The sequence below is a fragment of the Pelmatolapia mariae genome, linkage group LG8, assembly GCF_036321145.2.
Source record: "Pelmatolapia mariae isolate MD_Pm_ZW linkage group LG8, Pm_UMD_F_2, whole genome shotgun sequence".
NCBI classification, from domain to species: Eukaryota; Metazoa; Chordata; class Actinopteri; order Cichliformes; family Cichlidae; genus Pelmatolapia; species Pelmatolapia mariae.
In genome coordinates, this window is record NC_086234.1 from 16,668,244 (window position 1) to 16,695,000 (window position 26,757).

A 26,757-nucleotide genomic window follows, 5' to 3' on the forward strand; every position below is an offset into this window, starting at 1 on the left:
AGATGACTTAAAGAAATGACAAAGCTTAGCTAAGAGAGTTCAGACTGTGTTGAAGAATAAAGGCTGTCATTACCAAATACTCACTTTCAAGCTTGTTAGAATCATAGACTGTTTGTTTTGTCTTACATACTGTATTTTCATTCATGTGTGCATGTTTCTATGAATTGCTCCGCCTAGTTCCCATTTTTCTAGTAACATATAAATAAATTAAGGGTGGCTCAAGACTTTTGAACTGCACTTCGCCCTAAAATTGGACTGCATCACAGAAGAGGAGCTATAAAGCATTTCCTTCTTTTGGATGCTCATATTAAATATGGCCAAAGTTTCACATAATGAGATCAGCGAATGCGTAAGCAATCCCTGCGAGCCAAAAGCTCAGACTTCAGGCTCCTCTAGACTCGATTTAGTCCGACAAGTCATTACCACCCTGCTACACAGAGAGCAGATATCCTCAATACATTCATCTCAGGCACACAACTCTGTCTCTGAGCACAGCAGCACCATCCAGCTGCCTCTGTTTGCACGGGGCAGTCCATCAGAAGAAACTTGACATGAAGGAAGGGTGGCCCTTAAAGTGAGAGCAGCTGAAAGCAGAGCAGTGCCTGAACTCTGAGTCATGCAAAGCTAATCCAGCAGAGTGAGAACCAAAAATCTGGAGCTAAAAAAGAGCAGCATACTGCTAGTAGATACAGACATTTAAACACAGTTCTCCGTCTTAATATTTCAAGACACTGGCCCAGTTGCTGTTCTTGTTCATGAATGATTTTTGAAGAAGAAAGCCAGTAACCACTTCTTAAAGAGTGTTAAAAAAAACAAACCTCAGGAGCAAATAATGAGGGAAATTTTTGCTTTGATTTCATTGAAGTCATCCAAGGCTTATGTTCGCTCTACTGGCGGTCATGCAGTGCAGTGTTTCCTTCTGGCTCGAGGCCTCTGCCTTCAGCATTTTGCTCTTCCTGCTGTCTTTGCACTCTGCTGCCTGACAACAGCAGGCGCTCTCCATCCCAGCAGCTTACACGCCATCACGGCACTGAGGACTAGACCAACGCTTCCCCCACCCTCCACCCCAGCTACACTCCTTTTCCCTTTTTTTTAACTCCACTAATGCAAAAACACAGTCTCTCCTTAACGGCTTAGCTCTCCTTCCACTCACTTTTGACGCCCCCTTTATTCTGCACAGCCGCCGATGCTATTTATCCCTCCAAAGCAACACTGAAAACAGGTCACATGCATTGTGTCTTTATTATAAATGTGCTGCAGAAGTATAATATTCCAAGTGTCAGCTTATCTTTGCAATTTGAAACTTCCATCATCATACATTACAAAAAATAAATAAATAAACAAAAAGAAAACAGAACATGCCAATAACCACAAAGATCATAAAAGCCTGGTGGGAATACAGTGACTGTCTGGAGGGTATCCAACAGCTTCAGCGCCTACATCAGATCTTAACTATTTAAAGGTAACTCATATCCACTGGAGGATTAGCACAATATCTGCAGAGTACATCAACTGTAGATTACAATCAGTAAATTTACATTATTAACAAAGGGGGGGGGGGGGGGGGGGGGATGGGGTGTATATATATGCCGCAGTTGTCTCGGCAGAAAACTATCTGCAGGGCCAGAACTCATGATGAGACCCTTGAAGTCGCGGCATTGGAAAATCTGGGACACAGCAAAATAGAGTTTTTAATCACTTTATCGATTAAATCACAGTGAAAACCACAAGTAGATAAAGATTAGAGGTTAGCGAAGGATACACAGGAGATATTAGAACAATGATAACAAACCCGGCTTTTAAAATGATGTTCTTTACACTAAAATGCTACCACACTGCTACTTCAGAGCCCCCACCCATGTCTGATCTAGTGTTTCACAAACACCTACAACGAAAAGGTGCTGACTCATCCAGGTGGGAATCAACTACTGAGGGGTTTTTTTCTTTTTTTTTAAGGATAGTATAAGAACAATCTGTCTGCTTTCAAAGCTCGGGCTACCTGAGGCTACAGCCGCATCTTTGACTAAACAATCACAAGCTATTTAATTTGTTAACCAAATAGTGATGCCCGCACTGCCTTACAGCTGCCACTCCACTGCGGCACAGCACTTCCAGAGTTTCAAAATCAATCCCTTACAAAGATTATCAAAAGACAGATGGTGCGGCATCACTGACTTCCCTGTAAAGTCTGTGTGTTTTGTTTTGTTTAAGCTTTAATCGCTACAGCGTGACTTTGTTTTTTCCTCCTTTCTCCAGCTCACAGTGGTTGCAGGTGTCAAGCAGATACACAGTATAGTTGCACAGAGCAAAAGCACATCTCGATGCTTCCCTCCACAGCAACTCTGGTGAGAAGTGAGGTCTTTGCAAAGCAAGAAACTTTTTTTTTATCCCCTTGCTCTAAATTCTTTTATTTGGCACATATTTCCTCCTCGCTGTGTCGACTGTGCCTCCGTAATCCCCTTTTCCGTTTTAGCACCCATGGCTTGGTAAGCCCCCCTTTCATCCTCCTTTAGTCGGCCCGTACGCTCAAACACAAGATATCATGGAGTCATTTTGAGCCACGGAAGAAGAGACAGTCTGAAACAAGAGGACATAACTGGGATTCAAAGGGTTTCCTCTCTGCTGCGCGTGTGAGTTCACGTGCGCAACACAAAATCCCGGAGCCTCTCCGTGCGTTTGAGGGGATTTAACCAGAGAGGTCATTTTTTGTTGGGAAGTTGAGAGGCGATCCCTCCGCTGCGCTCTAGTCCACCAGTTTGGAGGCTTGTGATGAGATCTCTTCAAGAGTTCGAGTGTCTCTGTGTTGGAAATCATTCCAAACGTGTTGGCTGGAATACGAAGGGACTGATTAAAGTCTGTCTGTTCCCTTCTCTCCAATCTAACGTCCCATGGACCCCTCCCCTCACACCCTCCCCAGATTTAGAGTAGCAGCATTTGCATATTTTATTCTCTTCCATTAGCAAAGAAGAAAAGAAAAGAAAACAGGGGGCAGGAGGGGGATTTATATCGATTACAGAAATATAAGTAAGCGCTATATATCGCGGGGAGGTGGGGGGCAAGGGGGTGTGGGGCACATTTGTCACACATCCAGGTAATGACTAGGCAGGTAAAGATGGTGGTGCAGGTGCGGGGCCAGACGGTCTGTTGCCTTATCCGGTTTCATCCTGGGATGAAACTCAGGGTTTCACATTTACTAAAAAAAGAAAAGGAAGCGTATTAGTCAGAGCTTTATATTCTGCAACTTCATATGGATGTATAAGCTTTCACAGACCACAGAGGACAGTTACATAATGAGAGAAGAAGAAAAAACAAGGATTGCCAAATCCCAGCGCTCTTCAACTCAAGTTGAAGTCTACAGTTGTTCTTCCAGTCATTGAGCTAATTAGCACATCTCTTGGCTTAATAAGACCCAACAGGCTGCAAATGGGCACGCTCAGAAATAAAGCAGAAATAAGTGTAATCTGAAGTGAAAAGGCATGATTGAGAAAGACTAAACTGCACGTGTCTAAATGTAGAAGAACAGCAAAACAAAAAATAAGACAGAGGCTAGTCCCTTTCTTTGCGAGTCACTGAAATAATCACTGATCTGTTATCAGAATCCTTTTTATTTGCAAACGTACAATAAAAAGCACATTTGTCCAGCTCCCGAGCCGGTCAGCAGCTCACGAGCTGGGCATACAGTGGTAATACATGTGGTACAGAATCAACAAGGCTTCACATTTTGTACAAGCAGAGAGGGCAAGGCGTGAAAACAAGACAGTGGACTACACACGTCACTCTACAGATACACACACGGCAAAACCGAGGCATGCGGTCGGTTACAGCTGTAGGCCACCCGTGCAAACATGGAGGAACACGTCAGAAAATGTAGATCTGCGTCTGCTTCGGGAGGGCTTAATATGTTCTGATCTCTGTGCAGCGGCGACAGGGTTTCTAAAGGCTAAAGTGCTGCAGTGTATAAAGCCACGTGCAGGCGTTGGGGCTAGCGCTCTACTGTGCAAACACAGATAGTAATAATATCAGTGATTAAGGTCAGACTGTGCCAACAGAGCTGAATATATTATGCTAGTATGATGGGATACACGGTGACAACAGCAGGTTGTGGAAGCTGCGACACATCCTTCAGTAATTCACGAGACGAGAGGAGAGTTCGCAGGAAAGAAGCGGCTCAGCAACACAGGAGGTTAAAAAGGAGAGGTTAGGGGGGGTTTAAAGGTCAGATTTGGGACACTCACTGGCCAGGTTGACAATGCAGGCGATGATAATGACCGTCCCTCCTACTAGTGAGACCATGGAGAGCATCTTGGCCACGCGTCCCAGACGCACGGCGCCGTCCAGATTTCCCTGCTCCAGACTGTTTTTGGACTGAGGGAGAAGATCAAAGCGTCTGTTAGCATCAGCGTGATTAAAAAGAATAAACTCCAAAAACCAAACACACACAAATCCTGCTCTCACCATGATGGAGTAGACAAATCCAACAATGTTGATGGGCCAGACTGGGCAGAAGCAGGCCAGCACGGAGAGGAGGAGGTAGTCTTTGACCTTGGAGCGGTCCAACGGTGGGTTGGTGGCGATGCTGGAGTGGCGAGAAAGCGACGGCCTGGGCGAGAAGGCGGTGTAGCCGATGGAGCTTGCCCTGCTCCCCTTCCTGGTCTTGCCGTGATGAGGGTAAGAGATGGAGTGCTGCCTTCTGGGAGGAGAGGAGACGACTGGAGAGGTGCTCGTCTCCTCGGACACTGAGTGGATCCCGTTACCTGCGTGTGAAGGATGAAGAGGACGAAGAGTAAAACGTGAGTGCTCGCACGCCTCCCGTGCTCTCCCGGGAGTTCATCCACGCGCAGGAATTTGACTTTCCCCCAGCGAGCTGACTAAGCAGCTGCCCGACCCTGCCTCTCTCCCCACCCGCTGCCTCGCTATGAGGTCAAACTCAAGTCACTCACCGTTCTTCAGCTTCTCGTTGATGACTATGACGAGCTCTCCTTTGGATTTGCTGCGGGCGAGCCTGGTGCCAGCCGGGCTGCTGCTGCTGCTGTGGATGAGCTCTTCGCCTCTGACTGGCGGGCACAGCTCAGAGACGGGGGCCTGGCTCGAAAGGGAGCCGTCCTGGTCCAGAAGCGATGGTTGTTCTTCCACAGGCCAAAGGCCGGGGGCGGGCATCATGTTCACAGCCATGCTGACAGAAAGAGAAGCACGTGTTCGTGGTCCGGTCCTGCACGTCTTTAGTTACACCTGGGGGCCAGAAAGTGGTTTTAAACACATTCATAAACAAAAGCTGTTCCTTCCCATCTGCTTAGGGATTGTGCAAAAATCACTGCAGTGGAGAAGAGGGCAGACAGAGGGGGCAAGAGTTAAATATTTTTCTTCTATTTAAACTATTTTTTAATCAAATATTTATACCAATTTTTGCCATTTGAGGACAATAAAATAATAGCAAGTCTATAGATGTTGAGTTCTTGGTCACAGTCTCAACCCAACAGAAAGCAGCTATAGGAAAGTAGGGCATAGTATTAAATGAGCCAAGAATGACCTAAAAGTGATTAAACGGTGCCTTTATGGTTGGGGTTTTTTTGCCTACAATTTATTTAGTAAAACTCTACTTGTTTAAATCAGTTTTCAGATGCTGGAGAGCAGTGCTGCCTCCCTGAAATGAAATATTTATATGGCTGGCAGGGGATTTCTAACTAGCAGTTTTCACACAACCCATAAACACATCCCGTTTCAGCAGATTTTAGAGTGGATGTGGGCTCAATATCACCCATAAGCCTCTTTATAATCCCCTTTTGAACGTCAGATGACATCTCACGTTTGATCACTGCTCACAGCTGCTGAAGGATGGATGAGCAAAACACAGTGAACTGTAAATAAGGCCTCCAAGACTCGCTTTCTCAGGTAACAAAAAGCAGGTCAACAAAAAGGAGGAGCGGAAAAAAACAGGTATGGCAGATGGAGACAGCTTTCCTGCCTCGGTCTCCGTGCAGGTGTGTACATAGCTTTATTTCACCGTGTGTACACAACCGCTCACCGACATATGGTGGCCGGTTTTGCCGGGCGCAGAACAAAAGCTAGAGGACACAGCGGTAAAAAGGCTGAGGACAAAGGGGGGGAGAAAACTCGGATAGAGGCCAACAGGGAGGGAGGGAGGCTGCTCGTTAATTAGCCTGCCGCTGATGGGTTGGATTCAGTGGATGTGCGCTGCTAAACTGCACCGATAAGCAGGAAAAACACATGCACTGGATTCACAGGAAATGAGTGGAATACACAAACAGCCATTTGTGTATCTCGCACCCATCAATCCATCAAAGGGAAAACTGAAATCAAACTGACCTTTGTTTCCTTCCCTTTTTTAATCCAGCGCTTGCCTCGTCGTCATCACATCGCTGGATTGTGCATCGTGGTAACCTCACTCCCAGGTGGGAAAAAACACAAAAACTGTCAGACGTGACCAAACATCTCCTCCAGAGCGCAGAGGGTTTCTAGACGTGCTCCGTTTAAAAGCCCGATCATATGATTTATGTCCAGTGAAAGCTGAGGCAGGGGAAAAAAAACAGAAAGCGGTGGGGCTGGTGTAGCCTTGCGCCAGCGCAGTGAGCTGGGATGGATGGAGTCTCCTGGATATCAGGGTGGTTCCGAGAGGAGGGGTGTGTGTGTGTGTGTGTGTGTGTGTGCGTGTAATGAAAAGTGAAATCAACCAGAGTACGTGCTGTGAGAGGAAGAGAAAAGGTGTGTGTGAGAGAGATGTGATGTAGGGGGCGGTGGTTTATAGCATCCACCTACCGCCGGTGTTAAACTGTGACCTGCTGTCTGTGCGATGCTAATTAGCCTAATTATGTGTTCACACAGAGAAACTGTCGACAAGGCGGTGGAGCGTCACCTCGCATAATTCAGGGTAGGAGACACTGGAGCTCAGGCAAAGGTGACCATAACATTTATTTACCGACGCCAAATAAATACACAAGCATCCAATAACGTGATATGGGAGGTTTATTAAAAAGGACACGCCACCAGCTGGGCACAGCAGACACTACATAAACACAGTGACACCAAGCATTAAAAAAAAAAAAGAAAAAAAAAAAAAGGGTGGCTTCAGATAAAAAAAATAAAGTATGTACATGACTTATATTAAAAAAAGAAGAAAAAAAAAATCATTTCCCCATGGCACTCACGATGTTCGCCTGCAAATAGAAGAAAAGAACAATGAATACAAAACAAGAGAAGCAGAATATCGATCAGATGCTCAGTTATGGAAGGATGATTATTTTGGTTAATATTAGGAGCAGAAAACTTGTTTTTGTAACCAAACCTGATTTTTATTTAATGTTTAACACATTAATAAAGTCTAATGAAGTTGGCATTGCCAGATGTAAACTGAACCTAGCTCGCCACAGGGAGTGTACAAAATTAAAGCAAAATCACTGAAACAGAATGCAGTACAATAATCTCCATCTCAATTATCCCATTTTAATAATTGATGAGGACAGAATTGTAAATCACTGTAAAACTCCATTAGCTGCACAGCCTTACTGTCAGTAATACTTTATTAGTAGGGCTGCACGATTTTGCATAAAATGAGAATCACGATTTTTTTGCTTAGAATTGAGATCACGATTCTCTCACGATTTTCTTTTCCAATATAAATATTTATTGCACTTATTAACTGCACATCAACTTCGTAACAGTTGAAACTGAACATAAAAACAATAAATGCCTCACATTTTGTGATTCCGTCTCCACCGTTGCTCGACACTGCGTGTATAGAGCAGGTAGTGCAACAATAGAAAAATAGTTGCGGGACGGCACTGTGTAGCGTTTGTCTAGGGTGTTGATCATTTTCCTAAATCCCTCGTTTTGCACAGTGTTGATATATCTTTGGTCAGGTGATAAGTAATAGCCTCCGTAATTTCTTTGTGCCTGCGGGAGTTCGACGTGTATAGGGAAGCGCTGTATAAGGTTCCCGTTATTGATGTTTGACCGGGACGGATTTTCTCCTGTCACTTTCTCGTCATCCCTGACGTTGTTTTTTCCCTGCCAATTTGAGCATCACGGCACAGCTTGTGTATCACGTGGTATAAGGCTCCGCCCTGGTCATTTGTTGAGCAGGAAGAGTGAGCGCTTGTTTTCATGCAGATTACGTCCCGGATCAAAATGCGGTACAATCGTCGTCGTCTTTTTTAATTATTTTTTTAAATCGTTGTCATTTGGAAATGAGATCGCACATAAGTATGAATCGAGATCGCGATTTTCTAACGATTAATCGTGCAGCCCTATTTATTAGTACGATTGAAAGTGTCTGCTGCTAAGCTAAAAGTGATGTTTTATAGGGTTTGTCAACCCCTGCTAGCTCAAAATCAGCTGATGGGAATGCTTTTATTTTGGAGGGTTTTAAGAAACTGAAGCAACCCACCAAAAAGCAGAGTGGCAGAAGATAACCACTTACAATGACAGCAAGAACCTAGCTTACCTTCATGAAGGAGGAAAATCTCTTTTCCGTCATCCCCTCAACTTGTATCAGGTCTTCCACCTGCAGAATAGCAATCATATAGTCTGTGCATGTATTTATATTATAGAAGCCACAGTAAATAAGGTTTGTTTTCCAACCTTTGTGAAGTGACCGTGGATCTCCCTCCAGCCCAGAATGAGCTTCGCCTTCTTGTCACCGATCTGCTGCAGACTTTTCAGCTCTTTGAGGCAGCCTGTGTTCAGAATTTGCAGGATTTTCTGCTTGGACTGATCCACCATCGACTGGTCAAGCTGGGACTCCCAAGCACTCTTTGTGTTGTTCTCTTTACCACCTGGTGACTAATAGGACAAGAAAAGAAAAATAAATGCACAGATATACACCAAGCTGTTACAACATTTTTGCTATCAGACAACACAAGCAAGCTACTTTAAATCTGAACATCTCTGCACTGGTTGGGAGAGGAAGGCAATTTTAACCAAACAAATTTGAGATCCTTTCTGCATCTGTCGAGTCAGACAAACACACTGAAGCTAATGCACGTTGTCAGCTTGTATCTGATGCTTGCAACTCTGCAGATGTGTCAAGTTAAGCACAGCACAGTCAAGGCTCGGTTGCTGACCTCAATCAGGTCTGAACACGTCTCCTCTTTCTTCTTGACGCACACCGACTGCTTTTTGACCACAAGAAGCTGGGGCTGGGACACTGAGGGGCAGGAAACAGCAAAACATTGCATTAGGACAGGATCTAAGACAAATATTCTTACTGCATTAAAAGAAAAACCCAAAAAACTGCATTTTAAAATGAAAGAGTCAAAATGTTATCACTTGAACCATTTTAAAGCGAAATGCATGCAGGAGGCACTAAGAAAAGTTCTCTGGCTCACTCTCAGTGTTGCTGAGAGTTGTAAAAATAATTCTCTCTCATCATCATTTGATACATTCTCTGGCTCCAGTATTGTAGATTGAGCTTTTGCATCACATTGCAGCCCATCAATAGCCGCAGTGAATCAACATGACAGAATTAGTGAGTCACTAATCTTTAGTGAAGCACTCAAAGAATTTAGTGAGTCCTCAGTCAAGGTCAGCAGTGTGTGATACCTCTATAGTCTTTAACACTGTAGTCACTTCTTCATGAGGTAAACAATCTATGGAAATTCACTTAGTTACAGTACGATCATCTGCTCTAGGATTTCTAACAGACCTCGCAGCGGTTGGACCACAGCCTGCTGTTTATTGGGTTTTGTGGCATCTGACTGTTTTCTCCGCAGGGCAGTTGTCTTGTTCTCGAAGTCGGGCTCTTGTCCTGTAATCGACTTTTCTCTAGCCAACTGACTGAATAGCATGGCCTTGCTCTCAAGCTCCCTCTGCTTCTCTTTGAGCTCCTGCACAAAACAACCAAAAAAAACCAAAGAAGCATAACAAAGGAGAGGAAGTACAGCAATCAAATATTGACTGATTAGTAAACATAAACAGATCATCAACTGCTGAAATGTATGCAAAGTAAAACTGTGACAGCAAGGGCAGAAAAGGGGGGCCAACGTTACAGCCTTTCCAACTTCATATTTCCATGTATGCATGCATGAAGATGTCAATTTATAAAAAGGGACAGCAGATGATGATTTGTATCTCTCCCATAGTAATCCCACAAAGCCCATGTGTTGCTAGTGGGACTGTTGCAAGAGAGAATTAGTTTCAGCACCAGCTACCAAATCCTGGCCTACTGCTCAGAGACCACGACCTGCTTAAGATGCTGTCTCACTGGCCTCTCGATACCAGTGCTTAGAGCAACTCTAAACTAAACAGAGCATTCTTCAAGTCAGCCATCCATGTGGACAAACTAGGTGTGCGTTTTCACCTTGATCTCTTTAAGCATGGCCAGTCTCTCTTTGTCCTGGGAGCTCATCGTTCTCTTCTCCAAAGCTATTAGTCTATCCATCAGTGACTGGTCTGATGAACTAAAGGGGCAGACAAACAAATCATATCAGACAAAGAGAGGCTGAAAAACAGGGCAGACAGTACGATTTGAAACAAGTCAGGTATCAAAAAGTCATGTTTACAGGGATTCCAGACAGACCTACACACAACAGCATCTTTCTCCGTCACAAAGCCTTTCACTTCAGTCAGACATCATAATACAAACCAAACAAATAATCAGTCTGTGTGGTCTATAACCTGTGGTTACGTGTAGAGGGCGAGGAACCATCGTGTTCGGATTTCTTCTCATCTTTATGCTTCTTCTTCTGTGGCTCAGTGCCAGACCCCCCTGTCTCTCGTTCCTCTCTGGACCGCTTCACTGGAGACGAAGGCAGATGGAAAATTAACAGTTTAGTATTCAGTGCACTGTAGCAACGGTGTCTGTGCGGGCTCTCTAGAGTGTAAAGCAACTCAGACAAAAATGGCACAGCATCAGTCAAAGCTGCATTGCAGTGCTTGAATTAAAAGCCAACAGCAGCAGGTAAACACGAGGAGCATCTTTGAGAGAGTGCAGTAGGAAAGACATCAGAACAGCAAAAATGCAAGTGGAGCACCAGTTTTACAAAAACAAAACAAAAAAACAAACATCCATCTGACCCAGAGCCAGCTGTTTACTGTTAGTCACCATCCTCTAGGATGTGACATGGGTGCCCCCTGTTGGCCTTTGGCTCAAATCGTGACAAGGCTCTTCCTCTTTCCCAATAAAATGCCTTTTTATACTCTAGTGTCCCCTGACTGAAAGAAGTGAGTGCTTTTCTCACCCAGTTTCACTCACCTGGCAGCACAGGCACAGCCACAGTTTCGCGGGTGAAGGGCTTGTTTACAATGAGCTTGGATTTGGCCGCAAAGTTGAGTGCACTGAAGGTGTCAAAATAATATTTGTACTCTGGTGCAATATTGGTGATCATGACGGAGTGTGCCGAGCCCCCCAGAGAGTCCTGCAGAAGCCGTGTTAGTTTACTGTCCCTGTACGGCACGCGCACCGAAGTGCCCGAATTTAGAGAGTCCACAACTTTGCTGAGTGTGAAGAGAGACAGGTTGATGGCACCGCTCTCCTTCAGACGGATGCCCTGGTTCCCGGTGCGGCGGTTGTCCTCTGAGCCAGCCAAATCGACCAAGTACAGTTTGCCTGTCTGTTGTCTGTGGGGAAGTTGCTGCTGAGTCCGTACAACCTGTATCATTGCAGAGATTAAGAATGGAAACGCAGCAGCGACACAGAAGTCAGGCAGGAAAAACAAGGAGGAGAAGGTGAAGAGTCATGGGGTGAAAGGAGGAAAAAAAATACGAGGATTACATTTTATGAAAAACATGACAACAAAGGGAAAAAACAAAGACTAAATGAAGAAAAAGGAGAGCAGATAATGGTTTGTGTTTCTCTCCCATAGTAATCCCAGGAAGCCCAGACGTTGCTAGTGGGACTGTTGCAAAAGAGAATTGATTTCAGCACCAGCTACCAAATCCTGGCCTACTGCTCAGAGACCACGACCTGCTTAAGATGCTGTCTGGCTGTCCATTTGACACTAATGAATAAACTACACCAAGATCATCAAACCTTAATGAGAAGGATAGCGTGGCTGCGGCTGGAACGCTGGTTTAGCTTAGTAGAAGCTGTAGTACGGTTGAGTGTCGCAGGGACAAAGTGTTTGTCAAAATCTGCGAAGTTGGTGATGTTCATGTGTGTCAGGCCAGGGATAAGGATGTTCTTGTCTTTGTCCTCTCTGATGGGCAAATCCTGGGAGTTTGGCGACAGAAGATCAAGCACCTGAGAGAATAAAAAAGGAAAGCGGTAACTGATGAATGATGCACACTAAAAGAAAAAAAAACAAAGGTACATTTAAAGGTTCAGAGGCCATGCAGCGGAAAATGTAGTTAGAAGGTTTTGCAGTAAATTCAAGAAGACTGGAAGACTGTGTGCGCCCCCCTTGTTTTATTAAATCATGCTGAGGGCCAGTGACCTGAAACTGAAAGGGTAGGCTGAAGATGTTTTCACACATGAAATTTTAGGTCAACCGATTCAAATATTTTCCACATTTGTTCATTTTGACATGTAGCGCAACAGGAAATAAGTCTGCTTCAAAAGGTTTCATACTACGACATGTAGTGGATGGTGTCTACAAAAGGGAACTGCATGAATACAGCAGGTAAGAGCTGTCCAATCTGACACTGCACTGAGTTTTTATTAGAGAGCTTGCAGGTTAAAGGCTGGCTAACATCCTATCCGACTGCATCAGATATCTGCATTCTCACATACAGCTCTGCTGGGTGGGGCCAAGGCTACCCTGCATGTGCCAAAACATCTTAGTTTGGACTACACCATCTGCATAATAATACTGTTGGCTTAAATTTGCAGAATTAAGGGAGTCAGCTTTTGGTCAATATAAAAATCTTCTATGGGTATTAATAGAATTTCTAGAGAAGTGTCCATTGGAAACGGAAATATTTCCACTTTTAAAATGAACATAAAGGCAATTTTATTTTCAATACAGGGTTTTAATCAGGGCTGAAAAAAGATTGACCACACTATAATGATTTTCTGTTTTATACAACAGAGTTTCACTTGCTAAAGTGACATGACAGGGAATTTCATAGAATTCTGTCAATTAAGGTAACCAAGATTCAATACCTCAGCTGTTTGGAGACATTTGAAACAATTTTACAACATTTGGAACAAGTACCAAAGGTTCATTTGATCCATTTAAATCTAGAAAAAGAAAAACAACCACCACAAATCCCCCCCCCCCCCAGCTCTCTATAATGCTACAAAACGCAGAAACACACTTCTTAAGAGTAAAGACAATGTTTTGTAACACCTCAACTTGAATGACCACCAGCTACATTACTTTGCTTAATCATGAACAGAAAGTCAGAAATAACTGTACGCTCTGTCTACTTAAACAACCATTCATACCTTCTCATTGTAAATTTCCAAATACGACATGCCAATGCTGTAGTCCCATCCATCACTCGCATCCTTGGCTTTCACCAGCTTGAAGACCTCACGAACAGCTCGAGGAATCACACCTGGCTGCTCTGAACTCCCCAGCATGGTGTGGGTCTTACCTGTGAAAGAGGATGCAAAAGCCTAGAGTTAGAAAAGGGTGTCTTTGGGGAGCCAAAATATCTATAAACAAAATGAGAAAAATCATTGTGACCTCTCTCAAGTCTTAACAGCTTAATTTATAAATGCATGTGAACAGCTAATATACACGTTTCTTGAAACCCTGTAGACTGTGCTTCAACATACCAGCTCCTGTTGGCCCATAAGCAAACACACTGGCATTCTGTCCGTTCAAGATGTGCGGCAGAATGGGCTTCACTGATGAGAGGAAAACTTCTTGCTGTGTCGTTTGTTCACCATGAAAAACGTCGAAGCTAAAAACAATAACAACAACCACAGCTCTCTTAATATTTACAGGTAGACAATCACTGAAATCTTTACCGATATACATATATACATAACAGATTATTAGGAAAGCACTGACTGGTATTTAACAGTTTCTGTGGCGTTCCTCCAGTTGATTATCTCCAGGTTTTGAGAGTCCAGGCCTCTTACACACGGTCCCTCGCTTTTCTCATCTTCTTTGTTCATATATGGTCGCAGACGAACAGCTACGCGGACCCTGGATGTCTTCTTGTTTCCTCCATCTGATACCGCCACACGCGTCGCCATTATTGCGCTTCCAAAAAGAAAGGCCCGAATAAAGTTTAATAATAAGCTAACTAGTTAGCCACGAACGTGCTTGAAAAAGACAGTTTGTTTATGACAGCACTGCATTAAAACGCATGGCATTCAAATGAAACCTCTCCTGATAAGCTGTGTTTTCCTTACTGACGAAAGCCTCTCTCGGCTAATAACAAGCTAAAGCTGGATAGCTCAATCATAACTTCCCTAGCGAACGGATGCTTCTCGCCTGGCTAATAATAGTCACAAAGCCAAAGCCTGCTATATGCTTACCGATATTATTTGAGAATGTCTGAGACAAGCCACACCTTTGTTATGCCCTAAATTTTCCTTCCAGCAACATTTCGGACGCTTGGTTTTAACAATGGCGACCGCGTCCCTTAAAAACTTGAGCAACTAACCGAACACTTTTTCAAATGCAGAGCGCAGAAACCGGAAACGTCCGTAAACCAATCAGAACTCGCACAAATACTGGCGCCTGTTTTACGTCATGCGTCCATATTAATGAGATTTGTGGCTTTTCTGATTACATTTGTCAGGTTTACGCTACACAAACGTACATATACGTACGTTTTAAAAACAACAAGAACAACATGAACAGAAAAGCAAAGGACGCTAATACAAATTTCGCCCTGTCAGCCCTAAGACCTGCTCGCGCGTGCGCAGTGTGCAGGAAGTCGCGTCGAGCGTAGATCTCCAAACCATTCCCCCCTACTGCTGGAGTGTCCGCTCGCAATGAGTGTGGATTATCCACATGACGTTGTATCAACGGTGAGGTGAAGCTCCCCCGCCCCAGCAGTGCAGAAGCTCAGGCAGATCCCTACAGCCAAAATGGCGCAATGTTTACGTCTGTGCATAAGCGTTTGTTATACTTAGTGACTCTCATGGGGAGTTTTTACTGGAAAAGTATTTGACTCAACGTTTTAATCGCTTTCACAGCAGCACTGATCCGGAAGAAGCCGTTAATGACGATTTAAGGCACGTATGTTATTAGCAGACTAACTACTGTTTAAGAAATAGCTGGCGGTTAGGCCTGACGTTAGCTAGCCGCTTGTTTTAGTTGACTATACGTTCACTTATCCTTTAGCAAAAGTAAACAGCTACGGCTAAAAGTTATAGCCTCTAAAAAATCCTCTTATCCCACACACTTGTGTATACCTTAAGTTAGTTTCAGCTGCACTAAAATGTTTTCTAGATCTAACTGGCAGGCTTCTGTTCAGCAGATCTGTTGCGGGAAACTTCACCAGCAGGAAGCATGCAAGCTGAGGCCACAGACACCTCACTGAAAGAGGGCATAGAGGTTCTGAACATGAAGGACTCAGAGGAAGCTGCAGAGGGCAAAGAGGACGAGGACAGCACGGAGCAACCGGATACGGAGATGGCAGGGAGCGCAGAGGAGGACGACGCAACAGCCAAGGAGGATACAGGTACAGTACACGCGTAAAGATAGATGCGCATGCATGGGCAGGTGTAGTGAAAGGACGCGCAGTAGACAGGAAGTTTCATTATCAGGGTAAAAGTCTTCAGTGTGGACAAGCATGTCCTGTACAGGTAACTAGTGTGAGTAGGAAGTATCAGCAAGGACAAATGCACAAGTGTCATGCAGGAGTGTGCAGGAAATGCAAGGAAACAAAGCACAGCTGAAACACGGTCAGTTGTCTACCGGTTTATTAGTAGGTACTTACCTTGTCGGCTTCCTAAGTCTTTACATTTTAACAAATTGGCACAAAAGGCAAAATGAGTGACTATATCCGCCCATTTTCTTAAATCCTTATTCACCCAGGGTCTGGTGTGGGTGTGGTGCTGGAGTTGGTATTGGTGTGGTACACCCTGAGCCAGTTCTTTGTATGAAAGTTAAAAAGAAAAAGCAAACAGACTGCTGGGACTAGATATAAGCTGTGGTCAGAGTAAACATGAGCACCAGTGTTGTGTCCAAAAGTGATTTCTGATGTTTCTGTTTTTAACTGTAATATATTTGCTTATATTGGTATGTAGACTGCAGTCAACTGGATTTATGATGGGGATGTATATTTAAAATACAGAAATTAAGTATCTTTTTGACTCTGCGTCATTATACCCAGATTATCCAATCTAGAGCACTTTAAAAAAAAACAACATAGTCGTCCAAACTGTTTTCCAGGGTTAAAAGACAGCAATAAAATGCAAAAACCATCTATTAAACAAAACAAAAACAAAAAAAACAATACAAAATATTAATATTAGAATCAATCCAATTGTGAACTTTAAGAAAGTTGGAGGTCTTTTAATTAAAAAAAAAAAAATATATATATATATATATATATAAGTAACTTATATATATATAAGTTAAAAAATGGTTTCTATGAAACTATTCAGTAAAGCCACTATTGCTCAGTATCTGATCCAGCCTTCATCAGAAAAGTCTGTGTTGTTCTGTGCCCTGATGTACTTGATCACTTCAAGTCTTTTGGCTTTTTTATCACTTGCTGCAGAGAATATATTACACACGAGAGAAATGTTGGCTCCTGCTATCAATAAATGTCACCACTGATTTTCAAATAGTTTTGCTATTTGCACCCCGATATTTGCACCTCAGTGGGTCTGATGTTGATGTTTTGTTGACATATCAGTCCGTCCCTACGTAGAGCTTGTCACAGAGAAGTCAAAGCAGTGTGTTTGAAAGATGTTTAAATTGGACCTATTATGTATTGCTTTCTGTCATACATACAGTACTTTTTGCAGTGCTGATTGTTCCTATTAAACATGGCTAAACTTTCACATATTGAGGTCAGTGTATGTAAAAGTAATCCCCTTCAAAAGTCCAGCCTACAATCTACACATGGATCTGTCAGTGGAAGCCAATATTCCTTATGTGGTTGCCTCACACATCAGCCACACGGACCTGCAGTTCAGACCCTCTGAGGGGCAGCCAATCAAAACAAAAGCATGTAGCTCTAAATTGAGGGGGAGGAGCTACATCAAAGCCCAGTATAGGGTTAATCCACAATAAAATGTCGCTTCATTATTGTTTTTAAAAGAGATTTTAAACTGACTGTGTACATTTTTTTTCTCAGATGGGAACACAGATGCAGTGGGAGGAGAGGCGCAGCAGGATGAATCTCAGGCAGACGCAGGGGTGGAGGCTGAAGATGGAAAACAGAAAGCCGAAGAGGCGGACGGTGATTGGGAGCTTCCGTACAGCGACGAGGAAATGGAGGACCCCAAAAACTGGATGCCTCCTCCCGCAGAGATCAAAAGACTCTATGAGCTCCTCGCTAAAGGAGATATGCTGGAATTGAACTTTGTGCCCCTTCCTAGAAGGCCCCCCACGCCTGAACAGACCTCCTCGCCCGAAAGAGATGAAGAGGAGGAGGCAGCCAAGGAACGGGAGAGGCAGGAGAGGGAACGCAAGTCAGTGTTGCTTTTCCTTTTGGTCATTTCAAGATTAAGGAGTTTGGTTCGAGTGCTTTTGGTTGTTAACACCCTCATGTTTGGTTTTGTTTTTTCAGGCCTCCAACTCCAACTGAGTTTGACTTTGATGAGGAGCAAATGCAAACCACTCCAAAAAATGCCTTCCTAAGCCGGCGCAGGACTCCAGGTATGTCACAATCAATTATTTGTGTTGTCTCTTTATAATCTGGACTTTTTTGTCTTTTATTAATAATGATTTTTGCCTGTTGTCTCCCAGGATCTTCTGCCCGCTCCTCTGTTAAAAGGGAAGCTCGGCTGGACAAAGTATTGTCAGACATGAAGCGCCACCGCAAGATTGAGGAGCACATCATGCGCACAGGAAGAGATCTCTTCAAGAGTGACAAGAAGCTGGAGGAAGCCCTTTCTCCAAACAGCCAGAGGGAGCGGGAGAAGGAGAGGGAACGGGACAGCAACCCCAACACCATCTTCTCACCACGACAGAGGAGATACTGATGGTTTCTTTTGAGACAAGGACTTGCCCAAAGGCATTTAAAGCCAAGCATTTCCCCGAGGCTTTCTAAAAAACTTGAATTTTTTTTAATGTAACAAGTTTTGTATGTTTTATGTGTTTTGTATGATGGCAATAAAAATTTTAACCCTGGAGGACGTCCCTCACCTGTTGTACTCTGAGCGTACTGACAGATTATTTCAATCTGTGGCTAAATGAATATGATGATATCGTTATGATTCTAAATTATATAATAAAGCTACTTTTGTCTGCTCCCTTGTCACAGGTGGTGGCCACAGTGAGTAGTTCTGCTTTGATTTGAGTTTTATGCAGGATATAATATAATGTACCTGAAAACACTATTTAATGTGGATTACATTACAAAGTAATTTAACTGATCGAGTCACTTTGATCTTATGAAACTTGTGTTTTTGGCCGTAATGCAAGAATTCATATACTAAATGAAACAACTGGTGACAAAGGTATTTCTCCCATATTGGTTTCTCTTCACTGGCTTCCTTTTTGAATCCAGAATCAAATTTTAAATTCTTCTCCTCACATACAAGCTCTTAAATAATCAGGCCCTTTAAAGACCTTATAGTACTGTGTCACCTTAATAGAGCCCTTTAATTTCAGATTGCTGGCTTACTGTGGTTTCCAGTAAAAAGTAGAATGGGAGGCAGAGTCTTCAGCTTTCAGGTCCCTCTTCTGTGGAAACCGGCTCCCAGTTTGGACTCAGGAGATAGACACCCACTCTACTTTTAAGATCAGACTTTAACCTTTCCTTTTTGATAAATATAAGGTGACATTGAATAATCCTGTAGTTACACTGCAATAAGCCTAGGCTGCTGGGGGATTGGGTGTGTCATGGGGCCCACTAAGTGTTCTTCTTCACCCTTTCTGTGGATACACCACTCTGCATTTAATCATTAGTTAATATTAATCTGGCTCTCTTCCACAGTGTGTCTTTGTCCTGTCTCTCTTCCCTCACCCTCAACCAGTTGGGGTGGATGGCTGCCCCTCCCAAGCCTGGTTGTGCCTGAGGTTTCTTCCTGTTTGATGGGAGTTTTTCCTTCCCACTGTCCCCAAGTGCTTAAAAGGGGGGTCATATTATTGTAGGGTCTTTACCCTACAATGTAAAGCACCTTAAGGTGATTGTTGTTGTGATTTGGCGCTAACAATAAACATGAGGTGCTAACTCGGCAGGCTAATATTGTAAGTACAAAGAAATTTAAAGCATTTCATTTCAATTAAGATATGACTGAAGTGCCGATTTTCAGCTTTAATTTTGAGGCTCTACAAATATTTTGCATTGACTGTTTAGGAATTAGAGCCATTTTTATACACAGCCCCCATTTTCAGAGACTCAAAAGTAATTGAACAAACTAATATAACTTTAAACATAAGGACTATTTTTAGTACTTGATGAAAATTGTTTGCAGTCAATGACGTCCTGAAGTCTACAACTCATGGACATCACCGAATGCTGCGTGTCCTCCCTTTAAGTCCTTTGCTGCAGCCGCCTTCAGTTGCTTGTTTGCTTGTCTCTTTGTCATCAGTTTTGTCTTACCAAACTCCAAAGCATGCTCTTTTGCGTTGAAATCAAACTCTTGGGTTGCTTTTGCAGTTTGCTTTGGGTCATTATCCATTAGCACCCATCAATTCTATTGTTTAGAGAGTATTTAGCTGAAACTGAGCAGAGCACAGCGCTGTACACTTCACAAATCATCCTTCTACTCCTATCAGCAGTCACATCATCAACACCAGAGACCAGGTTCAATTAGCAGACATGCTAAGCTATTCCTTATCTTCTTCATACTTTTCTCTTCCCATATTTTCATACACGTTCATTTTTGGAGCTCACACTGCCAGTTCCACTGAACAGTCTCCAATTTCAAGTTCAGCACTTGGTATCAGCTCCACATCTCTCGCTTGAAACATTTGTCATGAAATAACATGAGAACATGCCTCATCTGGCCATCAAAACTATGTCAGAGCCTCTGAAAATGAGGAAGTTTGTAGAAAAATGGTTGCAATTCCTAAACCTTTAATGCGAAATGTTTGCATTAAAGCTGCAAGTCTGCACTTCAATCACATCTGGACTGTTTGATTTAAATTACTATATGACTACTATATTGATTAAACTCTAACTTTGAGCATCTAATCCACTAAACTCACATTGCAACACATTTGTAATATTATAGATGTTATTAGGGCGTAGAATTTAAGGAAAAATGCATAAATCTGCTTCATGTGGTCTCATTAATAATTTTGGTTTGTTTTTAACTCTTTCCCCCATGATGATGACATTTGGTGGCCTCCCCTGTACTCTCAATCACGAGTTTTGATACCTCGGTATATTTGAGAAAATAAGACATTTGATTACAACAGTTTTGTTTTTTTCCAAGGGTAGCTGCACAGACAGAGACCACCCTCACTGACCCTCGCTAACTTCTGATGCAAACCCAGTCATTTTGTTTTATAAACAGGCCCCAGATATGAAAGAAAAGTCTCAGTTCAGAAAACAGCTTCAATGGTTACTCCGAGTAGGCCTTCAGGGGGTAAAGAAAGCTGTAACTACAGAGCTGCAGTGGTGACAATGAATAAACTTTTCAAAATCACACAACTTCACTGATTCTGGCACCCTCTACTGGCTCATTCCTACCTAGTGATGGAGCTACACAATCAGCCTGATTTTAAAAAGTACTAAAAGCTTAAAAATAAATAAATAAAGAGAGTCGAGACAGGTTCAGGACAGAGAAGTATATTTTAGCTAAGATTGAGTAACACTACAGCCTTCACATAAGGCTCAGAAGCATAGAGTATAATATGTATGCATAAATATGCATTCAAAACCACAAACCAAATAAATAAATAAATAATAAATACTTACAAATAAATAACAAGCATTTCGTGGAATATACAGTACATCAGTTGAAATGTTTTGAGTATTGTCAAGAAGCAGTACCTTATGAAGTCATGGAACAGGGGAATGGATATTCTGTGTTCAACATGCCCATGGCTCTCCAGATGCTTTGGCACACACTTCCCTGTCTTTGATGGTTTTTAAGCTGTCTGAGTTTTTTGTTTTTTCCCGTTTTGTTTCCTTGACCCATTTCCAGAAAAGTGTAGCTACTTAAAACAAACATGAAATCATACAAAACAAGCTTGTTTGTTCGAAGAAGGTTCATAGAACCAGTGGCTCAAATGATTGGAACATTTCATACAGGGCTGAAAGGCTTAACTCACAGACTTAACAGTAAAAAAAAAAAAAAAAGTAACAAATGTGCTTCCTTGTCTTTGTTGTTCCCCTTCAAACTTTGACATTACGAGACCCCCTAACAGAGCTAGAAACACTCAAACATCACAGATCCCTTTGTGAAATATTCCTGCAAAGTAATTGGTGCTGTTGTACAACACCAAACAATTAAAAGTAACCATCTTATATGTAAAAAAAAATATATAATAATAATAGTGATGAAAAGGAATCTACACAATCTTTATCTACACTGAAACGAGGACCACTGTGGAAATATCTGAGGGTAGTTTGCGTTCACTAAGCTGTAAGACTGTGAAATGTTTCCGTCTTAATGTCGAACTGTCAAAAATGTCGGATGCAGAAGTCGGACAAAGCCTAAGAAAATAAATAAACACTGACCTAATACTGACATGGAATGACTTTTTTTTTCTTCTTTTTTAAAACATCTGCTATGTACAACCATCACATTTTTCTGTCCGAGGGAAAGCCTCTTCCTTCTTTCTCGAGAGTAAAAAATAATAATATTTAAAAAAACATAAAGAAACAGCAAAGAATCAGGGGGAGGGGAGCAGGAGGGAGGGATAAGGCAGCAGAATACAGTCGTATGAGATTATCTCCGTTCTAAAGATGAGTCAGTCTGCAGGTCGGTTACATTTTTGTTAGAGTGACAGTGACTACATAGAGGATACAGATAATAAACACTAACAAGTCAAAATACTGTTTAGCTGGGATTTCTTTTTCTTTTTTGAAGGTCTTCTTCATTACTAAACTGAATTAGGCCTTCCATCTACAGCGAACATACTAACATACAATATAATACATTCCTATTTTCCTGCTCTTCCACGAGGCAGAGAGGACTGAATTTGATCTACGTGAGGGGAAACGGCCACCTATGCTTGCTGTACATCCAGGCAACTTCCTCTCTAGTCAGTGCATGTTCCTGTCTGTCACAGTGCCCGAAGACATCTTAAATACTGAGCGCGCCAACACTTCCTTTATGTTTCCTACAAACTAAGAGGCTGAAGTACTTGAAGGCTAGCTGCTGAAGCGTTTAACTGTTTTGCTGGCTACAAGCACTTCAGCACAATCTGAGGCCACCGTCTCAGCTCGTTTCAAGTCTCGCTTTCCCCCTTGCAGCGTTCCTTCCTTTACATACTCATTGGTACATTCGCCTTCTTTCCCTCCCCCGCCCCCGGCCTCCCCTCCACACCGCTCCTCTCAGTGCGTGGCCAGCTCGGGCTCTGTGGGGAGCGTGCTGTAGCCGTTGGCGGGCTGGGGCAGAGCGTTGCCATCCCTCTGGAGCTCCTTAGCGGCGGCGGCAGTCGGGTGTGGCCTCTGCGAGCGGGAGGTGCCCGTGAACAGTCGCAGGGCGCCCCTGCAAATGAGGGAGAACCAGTAGAGCTGGGGCGCCATAAGCAGAGCAGCGCCGAGGTTACAGTGCCAGGGCACCGTCAGCGGAACCATGTGGAAGGGAATGGATGCGTACCTGGACCCAAAACGGGGGGGAGACAAAAAAAAAAAATTGCAGGGTTGTAAAACGTGCGCTCACAAACCTTTCTAGTGGCTGTGCAAGTCACTGACCCGAGTTCAGCCAGACAGCGGAACAGAGATGGAAAGAAAGACATACCTTCCGTAGACGTAGTAGAGGTAAGGGAAGAGTAGGACTCGACAGATGAAAAAAGTGATCAGCATAAGAGCCCCATTCACTTTGTGCAGGAGAGTGTGCTGCTGTTTGTACTGAGAGCGGGAATAAAAAGAGAGAGGGAGAAAGAAAAGCAAGCGGTACAGTTTGGTGAAAGCCACCGATGTTAATCTTTGACTGTAATACTGTTAATTCTAATATTGTTATATTTGTTAATGCTATCTAAACAAGACGAGGTGGAAAGCACAGTGTAATGCTCCTGGCTGGACACTGGTTGGTTCCTACAGGAAGGGTGGGAGGGCAGGGAGATGCTGCAGCAGCCCCTTTTTACACCCTCATTAGCTTAAAGCTTTATCTTGAACCTGTTTTCGTGAGATAACACAGAGCACAAACACACATCTGCCTAAGAGGGTTTTCCTCGTGCCCATTCACTAATCTCACATGCTAGAATTACATGGCATCCCATCAATAAGAACCCTTTTGTATTACATAGGTTTTTTTTTTAGTTATTTCTTTAAGCAGGGAGGTCTAAGGACACAGCTTTTGCTGTTTATCAAACTGCCATGTGTACTGTGAATGGGAGAGCCAGGGTGCTAAGTGATAAAGGGTAGAAGGACATGCAGATAGTGTATCTGCTGAACATCCAGTGTAAATCTAGGGGCTATATTCAGAGACAAACAGCTGTGGGAGCCTCACTTTGGAGTACAAGCAGACACTGAAACACACAGACCTAAAAACAAATACAGGGGGGGACGTGCAACTCCAGCAGCGGACTGTGTTACCAATTAAAGACTGATGTTTCTGACAGAGCTGTTCATGTAAGACGCAGCTGACAGGAGCCGCTGGGCATGAACAAGCTGCATGCTGGGAATGGCTGGAAATATACTCTCCGATGAATTAAAAAAGGGAGAAGGAAAAAAAAAAAAACAGTAGAGAGTGCAGGAGAACTTTAGTGTGACACATGCACATGCAAAAAAAATCAAATCTTCCTACAGGCTGAACTCAGATGCTTACCTGGATGAGTATTTTTCCTAAGCAGACAGACGGAGTGCTGAGCTCAGCCATGAACATTATGCCCTGGAAATAATCGCCCTTTCCTTGTCGCCAAAACTAGGGAGAGAGGGAAAAGAAGGCTGATTATTTGTCTAGACTGTTTTGTTCCTTTGTGGACTTGTTAGTACATCTGCAATAAAAATACCCCTTCTCTGGAAGTGAACGTTTAGCTAGTCAACTGAAATAGTTTGAAGACTTAATTGCTACTCTGTCAGACAAATGTGGACAGCTTTTTAATGCCTCTAGAAGCTGAACAGTGAACATGCTGCAGAACAGTGAATAACTTTAAATCTATTAAAACAAGGGCATAGTTTTAAAACCTGGAAAAAAGGTACTGCTTAGTTTAGTTTGTTTATAAATGAGAGAAGAAGAATCAGAATTATCAGGTTCTTATTTGGCACTGGGCTATTTTTCCTTGACTTAACAGTACATTAAACACAATATACACCATATAAATTGCTTTATGAGACAATGATTATTAAATTGGACTTTTATGTCCTTTTTGTGCTACACAGTAAGTTTTGCTTTGGGAATAAAACGTGAAACACTTCTGCCACAAGTACACTGTACCTTTTCACAAGACTAAAATACCTGAGTGTGGGTAGATAATTCATTGCTATACTTTTCTTGCTTCGCTCAGATCTGTGCTCAACAGAAAGAGCAATGTATGACAGTTACCACAGAGACGGGGAAGCAGACGGTGACCATGACAACATGGTGCAGCACCATGAGGAACTCGCGACGCAAGTAGCTGGTCAGCGCCGAGCTCATGTGCTGGGGTGCCGCCGAGGCCTCCTCGTGCCCTTTGACCCGGAGCTTGTACCAGTAGCACATGAACATGGCGTAGATGTCGTACACAAAGTAGGGAACGGCGAACATGATGTAACTGCTCGTGAGCCAGTGCCTGGAAGTATAACAGGAGGGACACAGCTTCACTAACAGTCAGAACACAACTTCATTAATACTGCGCTTGCCTGCCACCTTGGAGCTAAGTGCAATTAGCTATACAAACTATGACAACCCTTAATAAAACAAAGCTTGCCCCCTCTGCAATGAAAAAAAAAATGGAAAAACCCACCTAAAACATACAGATGAGAACCAAATTATTAGGCTCTCCCCCCTGTGACATTTAAAGTTATTGTCAAAATTTTCAGCAAGGATTTGAGCTGTCACTTGAAAAAAAGTATTATGTCAAAAACAAAAGAAAAACAATTGCTGATTCTCACAAAGCATGAGATGGATTGTAGTCTCAAAGAAGACAATCGCTGGAACCCTGCACAGGACTGTGAGGTTCATATCAAGAAAAACTACATTTCTGCAGAAGAGAATCGTTCAAGCCAGACTGAAGTATGTTAATGATGACCTGGCACATCTTTGACTCAGATGAGACAAAACTAGAGCTCTTTGGCCACAGAAATGCTGCTTTTGTTTAGAGAAAGAAGGGAGGGGCATACACCCCAAAGAACACAATCCATACATTGAAACAGGGTGGAGGGAGTATTATGTTGTGGGGCTCCTTCAGTGCATCTGGAACTGAGGATGTCCTGGAGGTGGAAGGAATCATAAAGATGATATGTGATATCTGACAAATGATATGGGAAGATTTTGAAATAAAACTTCAAGCATGTCTTCCAACATGACAACGACCCAAAACATATATTGCCCTGGTAAAGAACTAAGTGAACGCTGCTGACTGGCTTGCACAGAGCCATTACTTTAATCCCACTAAAAATTTGTAGGGCAAACTGAACACCAAGGTCCATGCTATAAGAGCTTGCATCTGGAGGTGCTTGAGAGATTCGCCAAAGAACAACTGCCTGGGATTTGCACGAGACATGTACAAGAAGAAACAACGGCACGCTGTTATCCAGCAAAAAGGATACAGTATTGGCTTTTAGTAACAAAGTGAAAAGTTCAATAATTTAAGCATCCAAAGTAAAACTAGGATGTTTGGAAAAGCTTTGTTAAAAATTCCTTGTCCTGTTTGAGAACACTTGGAAAACACTTAAAAAATAATTTTTTTAAGGGGCATTTTGATAGAGGGATTAATAACTCTGTCCTCATCTTTATGTAGAACATGAAAACCAGAGAGCCTTTATATAGTCCAGACACAGACCTGGAAATGACCAATCACGATATTAAAGCCTGATCAAATGTGACAGAATATATTCCAGAAACGTATTCATAGACTTACTGGTCCTCAATGATGTCTTCACAGGAAGAGGCAATGATGTAGCCTGCTGAGGAAGCCATGACTGCCTGAATTGAGGACACCAACCTGAAATGACAAGCATTCACTGTCTAGTTAACACATGTTTAAAATGTGCTGCTTTACGTGCAAAATAACCAAGCTCAGAGTACCCATAAAAACATAATAGCTTCCACATTAATCTGACACACTTGTTATGCAAAAAATTAAAAAAAAATAAGAGGTTTAGTCTAAAACAACCTTGATCGCACTGCAGTAAAAGCACCACTTTGCTATAATTTTAGAGGGCATGCTGTTGGCATAAAAGGTAAACAGAGTGAGGGTCGAGTTTCTAGATGGAATTTCTACATCTACTGCGATCAAGACAACGCAGCAATTCAAAAGCATTTCAGAGTGGCTAACCTAGCTGATACAATCACTGCGTCCCCTTCGCTCCATCTCAGTCCTGGAATGGTCTTCAGGCATTGTTTGGACAGCAGGAAAAGGCCTGGAAAGAAAATAGAGCCAGCAGCTAGGATGGCCAGCATGGTCCCTGGCGATCTGTCGTTGAGGCAAAAAGTTCAGCAGGCAATCTGGTCCTTGA

The 26,757-nt window shown here is 42.9% G+C and overlaps 4 protein-coding genes across 8 annotated transcripts in view; 1 reads left to right on the top strand and 3 right to left on the bottom strand.

Moving 5' to 3' along the window:
• Positions 1-1,223: 1,223 nt before the first annotated feature.
• On the bottom strand, positions 1,224-6,661 carry prrt2 (proline-rich transmembrane protein 2). Of its 2 annotated transcripts, XM_063481291.1 has the most exons (5): positions 6,325-6,660; positions 4,941-5,229; positions 4,456-4,754; positions 4,236-4,365; positions 1,224-3,193 (listed from the first exon to the last, which is right to left on the bottom strand). In XM_063481291.1, the coding sequence occupies exons 2-5, from the start codon at positions 5,170-5,172 to the stop codon at positions 3,177-3,179; spliced, it is 678 nt and encodes a 225-aa protein (XP_063337361.1). In that variant the 5' UTR covers positions 5,173-5,229; positions 6,325-6,660; the 3' UTR covers positions 1,224-3,176. The 2 variants fall into 2 exon arrangements, with proteins under 2 accessions (XP_063337361.1, XP_063337360.1); XM_063481290.1 differs by lacking the exon at positions 1,224-3,193 and having other exon boundaries at positions 3,273-4,365; positions 6,325-6,661.
• A 312-nt stretch (positions 6,662-6,973) lies between these two features.
• kif22 (kinesin family member 22) lies at positions 6,974-14,687 on the bottom strand. Of its 2 annotated transcripts, none has more exons than XM_063482034.1 (13): positions 14,422-14,687; positions 13,914-14,108; positions 13,676-13,803; positions 13,340-13,491; positions 11,984-12,193; positions 11,207-11,603; positions 10,630-10,750; positions 10,313-10,412; positions 9,659-9,839; positions 9,078-9,160; positions 8,596-8,796; positions 8,459-8,518; positions 6,974-7,172 (listed from the first exon to the last, which is right to left on the bottom strand). In XM_063482034.1, exons 2-13 carry the CDS (start codon positions 14,099-14,101, stop codon positions 7,143-7,145), a joined length of 1,851 nt encoding a protein of 616 aa, XP_063338104.1. In that variant the 5' UTR covers positions 14,102-14,108; positions 14,422-14,687; the 3' UTR covers positions 6,974-7,142. The 2 variants fall into 2 exon arrangements, with proteins under 2 accessions (XP_063338104.1, XP_063338103.1); XM_063482033.1 differs by having other exon boundaries at positions 14,387-14,687.
• Positions 14,688-14,926: 239 nt separating this feature from the next.
• Positions 14,927-18,164, top strand: pagr1 (PAXIP1 associated glutamate-rich protein 1). The gene is made up of 5 exons (XM_063482035.1): positions 14,927-15,091; positions 15,337-15,540; positions 17,167-17,503; positions 17,602-17,690; positions 17,781-18,164. The coding sequence occupies exons 2-5, from the start codon at positions 15,369-15,371 to the stop codon at positions 18,014-18,016; spliced, it is 834 nt and encodes a 277-aa protein (XP_063338105.1). The 5' UTR covers positions 14,927-15,091; positions 15,337-15,368; the 3' UTR covers positions 18,017-18,164.
• Positions 18,165-20,765: 2,601 nt separating this feature from the next.
• The window catches only part of tlcd3bb (TLC domain containing 3Bb), a 7,639-nt gene continuing 1,647 nt past the window's right edge, over positions 20,766-26,757 (bottom strand). For all 3 annotated transcript variants that reach the window (XM_063481293.1, XM_063481292.1, XM_063481295.1), the window contains exons 2-7: positions 26,577-26,757; positions 26,160-26,243; positions 24,644-24,869; positions 23,927-24,022; positions 22,898-23,007; positions 20,766-22,756 (exon numbers count right to left, since the gene is read on the bottom strand). The exon at positions 26,577-26,757 is cut by the window's right edge and continues 22 nt beyond it. In XM_063481293.1, the coding sequence (XP_063337363.1) occupies positions 22,489-22,756; positions 22,898-23,007; positions 23,927-24,022; positions 24,644-24,869; positions 26,160-26,243; positions 26,577-26,701 (909 nt within the window). In that variant the 5' untranslated portion in view covers positions 26,702-26,757 and the 3' untranslated portion in view covers positions 20,766-22,488. The remainder of the gene's footprint in view (positions 22,757-22,897; positions 23,008-23,926; positions 24,023-24,643; positions 24,870-26,159; positions 26,244-26,576) is intronic.

Coding starts and splice junctions, on each gene's coding strand:
- kif22 (XM_063482034.1), bottom strand. CDS start 14,101: ATGGCGACGCGTGTGGCGGTATCAGATGGAGGAAACAAGAAGACATCC. Junction 13,492..13,675: donor TTATGGGCCAACAGGAGCTG/GTATGTTGAAGC, acceptor CCTCTTTCACAG/GTAAGACCCACACCATGCTG. Junction 7,173..8,458: donor GATTTTCCTCCTTCATGAAG/GTAAGCTAGGTT, acceptor TTCTATTTGCAG/GCGAACATCGTGAGTGCCAT.
- pagr1 (XM_063482035.1), top strand. CDS start 15,369: ATGCAAGCTGAGGCCACAGACACCTCACTGAAAGAGGGCATAGAGGTT. Junction 15,541..17,166: donor AACAGCCAAGGAGGATACAG/GTACAGTACACG, acceptor TTTTTTTCTCAG/ATGGGAACACAGATGCAGTG. Junction 17,691..17,780: donor AAGCCGGCGCAGGACTCCAG/GTATGTCACAAT, acceptor GTTGTCTCCCAG/GATCTTCTGCCCGCTCCTCT.
- prrt2 (XM_063481290.1), bottom strand. CDS start 5,172: ATGGCTGTGAACATGATGCCCGCCCCCGGCCTTTGGCCTGTGGAAGAA. Junction 4,755..4,940: donor CAACGAGAAGCTGAAGAACG/GTGAGTGACTTG, acceptor CTTCACACGCAG/GTAACGGGATCCACTCAGTG. Junction 4,366..4,455: donor GATTTGTCTACTCCATCATG/GTGAGAGCAGGA, acceptor CTTCTCCCTCAG/TCCAAAAACAGTCTGGAGCA.